Source organism: Octopus bimaculoides, chromosome 16 (assembly GCF_001194135.2).
Source record: "Octopus bimaculoides isolate UCB-OBI-ISO-001 chromosome 16, ASM119413v2, whole genome shotgun sequence".
Lineage (NCBI taxonomy): Eukaryota > Metazoa > Mollusca > Cephalopoda > Octopoda > Octopodidae > Octopus > Octopus bimaculoides.
In genome coordinates, this window is record NC_068996.1 from 20556675 (window position 1) to 20565578 (window position 8904).

The 8904-nt window shown below is 36.2% G+C and overlaps 1 protein-coding gene across 1 annotated transcript in view; it reads left to right on the forward strand.

Moving 5' to 3' along the window:
* LOC106882987 (palmitoyltransferase ZDHHC20-B) overlaps positions 1-8654 on the forward strand; it is a 402487-nt gene extending 393833 nt beyond the window's left edge. The window contains exons 10-11 of the mRNA XM_052973467.1: positions 748-825; positions 3174-8654. Coding sequence (XP_052829427.1) covers positions 748-825; positions 3174-3273 — 178 coding nt within the window. The 3' untranslated portion in view covers positions 3274-8654. The remainder of the gene's footprint in view (positions 1-747; positions 826-3173) is intronic.
* The last annotated feature ends 250 nt before the right edge of the window (positions 8655-8904 follow it).

Below are 8904 nucleotides of genomic sequence, written 5' to 3' on the forward strand. Positions count from 1 at the left end.
CCAACCACTTGTAATGCAGGTGTGGTTGTGAAATTTACTTCCCAACCACATGCGTATGGGATCAGTCTCATTGGGTTATGTCTTAGGCAAAAGTGTCTTCTGTTATAGCTTCATGCCAACCAAAGCCTCGAAAGTGGATTTTATAGACAGAAACCCATCATATATGTTTGCGTTTACCCCCACCATCACTACTCAACAACTGGGGTTGGATTGCTTACATCTCAGTAAATGAGGCTGATAGAATAAATACCAGGCTTAAAATAAGCACTGGGGTCTATTTGTAAACTAAACTCTAGCATGGCTGCAGTCCATTAGCTGAAACAAGTAGAACGATAAAAGATTGATTGAGGAGATACATATCTATAATAGCATCCAGAAGCTTGTTTCATCTGTTTGTAACTAAACAGTGAAAAATCACCTGTTGAATATACACATCCTGGCAGTAGAGAAGTGTGTTCAGGTGTGAATGTAGTCATTGTCATGCAACCAGTTCCTCTTGTGCTGCAGAACCATTGATGACTGCAGTTAGTTTTGTCTTCTGTGATAGCAAGGGTTTGGGCCAGCCCTTATTCTGGCACTTGCTGCCATCTCCCAAAATATTTCTTCTTTAAGAATTCTTGTTTAATTGCATCACCGATGAGAAAGGATTGTGAGAAGCATTGCTATACGTGTGTATGTGTATTCTGATAAAGGCATCTTTGCACTGAATATTATTTACAACTGCTATTTATCATCTTTTACTTTCAGTTGTGGAGATGGTGTGTCTTACCGCTCTAGAACCTCTACAGGAAGCTGCTATCAGACTATGGGCACAAGTGCTGGGTTGTTATTATCTTTCTCTGTTCATTGCTAATAATACATACAATCTTGATTTTTCTCAACTGTAAATTGTTTCATGGGAGATAATTGAGATTAGTTTGGCTTACCATCCTAGATTAGGAGAGAGCAAGAGAGAGAGAGAGAAGTTGTATTGATAATTGAGATGTCACTGTCTCATTAATGATAATTAAGTAAAAATATAGTTAATGATAAAGACTTTATAATGTCAAATTATGTATTACAAGCACCTTTGTGGTAAGTCCATTTCTCTTTTTTTACAAAAGTAAAAAGAAACACAAACAAATGGATCAGTGAAAGAGAAACTTGTAAGCTTCCCATTTAGTAACCATTGCTGTTTGATTAATAATGATGATGGTTGCATAGTAGTCATACTTGAAGTTGACAGCCAGAAACTGCAAGGAATTGAGTACAAATTGAGGAAGCATGAGTAGAACTGAAACTAAGAAAAAAGGTTTAAAATTGGAATACTTTTCTATGAACATTTGAACTTGAACTGCAATGTAGGTATTAGTTGTTGACTAATATGGCAGTGGATGGAGAAATTGGTAGAGTATTGCACAAAATACTTTGTGGTACTTCATCACTCTCAGTTACACTTTCAGTTGAAATCCCAAGCAAGTCAGCTCTGCCTTTCATCCTTCCAAGGTCAATAAGTACCAGTCAAGTGCCATTGGGCTGGACACTTTGTTAACAAGTTCACTTTACAACCACATGATTTCTTCCTTCTAGGTGCTTGGGCAAGAATATTCTTTAGTGTTCAATGTGTTGAAAGATATGTTAGGAGGTTCCAAAGTGTGTATGTTGAATAAACATCAGAAAGTATGATGTTAACAAAAATATAGTTATTTATTTAGAAGCGTGTGAATGTAAAACAATAGAGAAACATTACTGACTTGGAGCTGTGTAATGAGACATGAAGAAATTGGTATGACTTACTATATATTTTAGTTTTGATGGCTTTTATGCCACAGAATGTATTGAGTTTCATGATGATGATTGTGAATACCATTACTGTCTCAGTGAAGAAAGGTTGAATTAGCACTTACGATTGTCTAATCCACCACAGGATATGTTGATGGTGAACTTAAAACAGATGCCACATTGTAGCAAGTGATGTTGCTTTCTCAGCATCAAATCTGCAACTAACCTTTCTCTTTGAAAGATGCACATTTTATTGCTGGGTGGAAGTTACTACCTGTATTACTACAGCGTCAACTTTACTGGCTGGTGTCTGCCAGCCACAGCGACAAAATAGTTCTTTTCATGTCTCACTACACTTCAACTATTGAGTTGACCAATGCTTTGTGAGTGGATTTTGGTAGAAGAAAGTAGTGCAGAAGTTTTGTGTGTGTGTGTGTGTGTGTGTATATAGATCAGGGGTTCTCAACCATTTTTAATCTATGGACCCCTTTGATTGCTATTTTATTCTGATGGACCCTCATAGCTATTCATTGTTCAAAAATTAGTCTAACAAATAAACTTCTTTCAAAATTCCTATTTTGTTTTTTTAACTTGTGTAGGTTGAACTATGTAAAATGTTAAAGAAAGAAACCAGGTTGTTTCTTGCAATACATACCAATACTTCATCATCATCATTGTCGTTTAACGTCCGCTTTCCATGCTAGCATAGGTTGGACGATTTGACTGAAGACTGGTGAAACCAGATGGCTACACCAGGCTCCAATCTGATTTGGCAGAGTTTCTACAGCTGGATGCCCTTCCTAACGCCAGCCACTCCGAGAGTGTAGTGGGTGCTTTTACGTGCCACCCGCACAAAGGCCAGTCAGGTGGTACTAGCAACGGCCACGCTCAAAATGGTGTATTTTACGTGCCACCTGCACAAGAGCCAGTCCAGGGGCACTGGCAACGATCTCGCTCGAATGTCTTTACATGTGCCAGGAAGGCGATACTGGGCACAGGTGCCATTGACGGTTTCGCTTTCGCTTGCCCCAATAGGTCTTCGCAAGCCGAGTTTTGTTTCCAATGAAGGAGACGGCATTGGCATGGGTGCCAGTCGTCGAATTTAATTCGATTTCGATTTCACTTGCCTCAACAGATCTTCGCAAGCGGAGTTTAGTGTCCAATGAAGGAAGGTACGTATAAGTGGGCTGCCTAAGCAAAATTTTTTCCAGGACCCTTAAAATACTATTGTGGATCCCCAATTTACTATTTTGTTGCATGGACCCCCAAAAATCTTATATAAATCCCGGTTGAGAACCACATGTGTAGATAAATAGATAGATAAATATATAGACTGATACACATATGCACACACAAATATATGTTTAAATACATATCTTTGTATGACATTGTAATTTTCTTTCCATTTTTAGATGTCTACCATCTCATCTACGTGAATCTGAATGTACTCTTGTCATAGAACCTAACAACGGAGATTATTATGATGATGAGCCACGACCCCTTACTTCATGATTATTTACAGACCGTCCCACCACTACCACCACCACCACCACCACTGTCTAGGTTACTTTGTATATTGTAACCATGGCAACAACAAAGTTATCTGTCTTTTCTTTGTTTCTTTGGAGTTTTTTCTTTGTTCATTTCATTTGTATGAAACCTCTTTTTTTTTACCTTCAAAATATTCATTTATTTTCAAATTATTCTAATGAAGGAATGACATAAAACAAATGACATTTGATAAAATAACTATAACTTATCTCCCAATTCATTTTTTTTCCTTCTGTTTTGTCATCCTACTACATCACACATATGCACGCGCACGCACACACATACACACACACACACACCAGCTCCATCAATAGCTGGGACCATAGACTTCGGTTAACATTCTCAATTGCTAACTAAAATCAATGCTGCTTGTTTCTGTAACTACATATACAAAAACTACAAAACACATTTGAAATAATTTAAATTGAAAACAAAATTAAACAAAATTAAACAAAATCATCCCATAAGAGGCACTGAATAACGGAGAAGAACACTTTATACAGCCCGAATTTGTGGCCTTGTTTCATTCTTTTGATGCGCCTGAATCTCACCTCTTGTGCTGTTTTGTCAAAGCTTCGCTAAATTTAATTTATGTTTGTTTGTGCATGTGTGTGTGTTTGTGTGTGAAAATTTATCGCTTCTTGAAGGACACTACTATTTCTCATCCTGTGATTAATGTTGACTAACTGCCAGTCTATAAAGATGTGTATATACATATGTACATATCCACACACACATATATACACACATGCTTATATACTTATATAACATATATGCACAAACATGTATTTATGTATGTATATTTATACTTGTTCTTTTTGTCTGGGGAGGTGTTTTTTTTTTTTTTTTGCCTTATGGGTTCATGTTATATACTCTAAAAAAAATATCTGTGTAAAAGAATTCTTAATTATTTTCCCAAAATCTGGTTTCTTGTTAAATGAAGTAATTAAATATAGAATCCCTGGTTTATTGCAACAGCAGCATTTTAGTGGCGGGGCGGGGTTGTGTTACTGGTTAATGTCACCCTCTGATTAAATGATATTCGCAGTAGTTCATTATCAGTTTGTCTAGTTCCTTGCATCTCAATTTCTCACTTATCATGAAATATATGAATCTGATCGTTGATCTATATGGCCTATTGCCACATGACAAACTACCATAGTGAGACTCATCCAACCCATGCCACCGTAGAGTAATAGATGTAAATTATATATATATGTATATATATTAGTTATATCTTCTCTAAGGTTCTTGAAGTCACACGCCCCCTTGAGTTATGTGCCATCATTGAAACAAATTGGCAAATAGCTTTCATCTTCATTGATGGTCACCACTTTGCCTTCAGTATTCTCAAGTGATGTTAAACATCACAGTTGATGAACTTGTGAAATCAAGATCATCAACATTGTCCAGATTCAGATATTTAGACCCTGTTAATGTCTTGATCACAGTTGCTTGATGGTGAGGTATTTGACTTGGCTGAAGGATGTAGTCCATTGCAATCACAAAGAGAAAAAGGGTTAGAGTGTCTCTATAAAGGTTACCTGCTGTTATTGGAAACTCTTTTAAGTTGGATTGTTTGTTCTTTGCATAAGTCTTGATGGGTTTTCATGCATGGCAGTGATGGCTTTGACAATCTCTTGTGAGACACCAAAGTTTGACAGAACACAAAAACATGCTCTTTCTGTTGATATTATGAAATTATTTAGCAATTTTGATTTATAGACTCATTCCACCAATTTCTGCTATTATTATTCAATACAGTGTAGACTTTGTTGCTCATTACTATCATGTTGAGCTGATCTTTCGGATGTTCTGTTCTGGAAACTTTTGCATCTAAAAAGATGAAGACAAGTCCATTCAATCATATTGATACTATTGGCACACAATATGAAAAATGATTATTTCTCAAAAACCAGTGAGAGGGTAGTTTCTTGATATGGCACGAAATGCATCTTGGTTGGAACCACTTGGAGAAATAGAATTTTCTCCAACAGACAGCCTCACTACTTGTGGACCTTCATAATCTCTTTGAAGAGGTAAGATCAGACTTCATCACTTCTTCCCATGTCATCCTCTCTCACATGTCTCAACCACTTCAGTCTTCTCTCTTACAACATCTTATTCCTCCTATACCTAATTTTTTTCTTTGTCATTCATTCACACTAACATTTTACATCCAGCAAAACCTGGTCTCATTTGTCTCCAAGATGGCACAAGACTGAATTGAAGATAAATCATGTTATGTTGAAATGTTGAGCTGATTTATTTGATAAATTTCGACAAATCAAGCAAGGAATAACAGTGTTTATGAGATAAGTTATATCAATAGTTCAGTTCAAATATTATTGTTATTATTGTTATTATTATTATTATTATTATTATTATTATTATCAAGTTGAATCAGTGAAGACAACCAGTCTTCATTGGTTGTCTTCGTGCCAATAATATCAGCCAATTCACACTCCATTATCATAAAGGAAGGAAGGACACATTAGATAATGTATTCATAGATATACGTTGTCTGCAAAAATTTGAAGACAGAATGTTGTAAATGGAAAGAGAGCATGGTCATAAGTGATTATAGACCATACAATCTGGGCTGGTGCTGAACTACTAATTTAGAAATTTAAAAATATGATTAGCACTTAGTAAAATTATTATTTAATCGAATTTTTGAGGAAAATCTATCAAAAATACAAATGTACATGTTTCAATATTGTTTGAACAAAATATAAACCAACATTGATTTCTATTTAATTGTTGACTTGAAAGTTACATATCACACACTGCATATGTTGTTGTTGTTGTTGTTGTTGTTGTTTAGCGTTGGCTCATTCATCTCATTGAGCACATCTATGACTGAAGATGTTGATGGTGGAAATGTTATTTACCCCTAGCCCTCATCAAGCAGACCAATGAAAATGTTTAAGCCATGACCTATTTTTCATTAGACACAGTATATCATGAACTACATTATTTAATGTGCCCTTGCATGTTTTTAAGATTATTTGGTGTAATTTGAGGGAGATTTGGCTGTCATTTCTAGCAGGTCAGATGACCACATAGAGGGTCTTCCATTGGTTCCTAGATGCAACTGTGACTTCACATTTCAATGCATCATTCTTCTCTCTCTTCCCACCTCCTCTGTTTTTGTCAACTTCTTTATACACTGGTTCCAGGTGAGATTAAAAAAAAAAGACAATTTAAATACTTCTAATATAGCTTCCTTCACCAAATTGGGCATTTTCATTGGAGCCCCTTCTTCTCCACATCATATCTCTTCTTAAAACAAGTTCCGTGAATTTACTTTATGTAAAGGAAATATAAAAGGAAAAAAAAGATGTTTATATTTCTTGTGAGAAACAAAAACTAAGGTCCATCAAAATATTAAAATATTAAGTTGGGATTGATGAAAACCAGGTCAGAAAGATTCATTCAAATATATTTTTACAAAATCAATGTGATATTACTTTTTACACTAGATTGACAAAAACTCCCTTCTCTGGTAGCTGATTCAGTTACAAAAAGGAGTCAAAAATCCCGAAATTCTGCTTTGTGTCAATGTGCGTGTCTGTCTGTGTTCCATTGTTGTTTATGAAGATAAATTTTTTTTTTTTTTTGGAAATTAATTTAAATTTCACAGTATTTTGAGGGTTTTGTTGTTTTTTTTTTTCTTTTTGCTTATTTAATGTTGGTAATACTGAAGCTTCAATCATTGTTCCTGGGTTATCATAATGCAAAAGTTCTTTGTGGTCCTCTGCTTACTGGCAAACATGAATTCTATAGCATCTTATATATATATATATATTAATTTACAGAGACGTGTATGTGTGTGTGTGTATATTATATACATATGAATGTATATTTATATATATCATCATCTTTGAACATTCACATTACTTGCTGGCATGGATAGCATGGATTATATCAGATCTGAGGTTTCTATGGCTGAACGTCTTTCCTAACACTAACCATGTTACATTGTGTAGTGGGTACTTTTGTGGCATCAGCACTAGCGAAGTGATTGTGCGTCTTGCATGACTAAGATCTCCTTTGAGCAGGTGATGCTACAGTAGAGAGGGACGCAGCTTTAGGTTAGGAAATGCAGAGTTCAAATATGGAAGAAAGAATCAAAACAGAACAGGTTTCTTGCTGTAGGGAACCTACATGGCTAGTATGGAGCTGGTAAGAGAGTGGACTGTCAAAATATGAAGTGAGTAGACATGGATGGGGACAGAAAAGGGATGGGATTGTGGCTGGGTAGAAGTTGCAAGAGTGTGTGGGTGACTGAGGGATAATGGGAATAAGTGAGGGGAGTGAATAAAATAAATAAAGAACAAAAGTTGAGAAGTGGTCAATGATAAATATGCATTAGTGAGAAAGTATGGAAGAGACTGGCAGATGTAGTGAAAGGTGGACAGAGGTAAGGAGGTGACCAATGAAATATTTGAAATATGGGGGAAGTCACTGAGTTTATTAGGTTATGGTTGACAGGAGTGAGGAGTAACAGAATAGTAATAATACAGTGTATATATATATATATATATATATAGTTTAACGTCCGCCTTCCATGCTAGCATGGGTTGGACGATTTGACTGAGGACTGGCAAACCAGATGGCTACATATATATATATATATATATCTCATCATCATTATCATCGTTTAATGTCCATCTTCTATGCTAGTATGGGTGGGATAGTACCACAAGAGCTGGCCAAGCCAAAGCCTGCACTAGACTTCTGTGACCGTTTTGGCAGGATTTTTACAGCTGGATGCCCTTCCTAACACCAACCACTCAGCAGAGTGGCTCAGTTTTAGCAAGGTTTCTACAGCTGAATGCCCTTCCGAACACCAATCACTTTACAGTGTCGACTGGGTGCTTTTAAGTGGCACCTGCACTGACAGGGTCACCAAGTACTTGGAAGACAAAATCTTTTAAGAGTGGAGGAGGTGATGATGAAAAGGTTATAGTGAGACAGATACAGGTGTCTTGCTGTAGAGGAAGGTTACCTGGCCGGAGAGAGAAAGATCAGGAATGAAGGCAGGAACAGGTGTGGTACTGCAAAGAAAATACATGGTTACTGAGTGAAGTGCAGGAGAAGGAAAGAGAGTGGGAGATCACAGGTTGGAGACAGTGGCAAAATGCCAGGCATACTCATATATATGTTTATTTCTGTATTCCTTTCTGTCGAAGAGCATAGGCTCGAAACGTAAAAGACTTTCTTACTTCCCAACCATTTAACTAATACATCTGTTTGTTTTTTTGTAAATTCTCACTATAGATATATATATATATATATATATATATATATATATATATATATGAGAGAGAGAGAGAGAGAGAATGATGAAATATGATTGGGTTGGTTGCAAGGGAGAAGAGGTAGACTTAATATGTGAGGAGATGAGAGATGTAGGGTGGCAGGGAAGGCTTGAGGAGAAAATCAGGTAGGGATCCCAGTTGTGTGTGTATGTGTGCATATATATATAGATATATAATATAATTAAGATGTGTGTGTAAGTTTGTGTCTCCTTGTCTTGGTGACACTCATTTACAGCTACCACATTGCATGATAGTTGTAAATGAG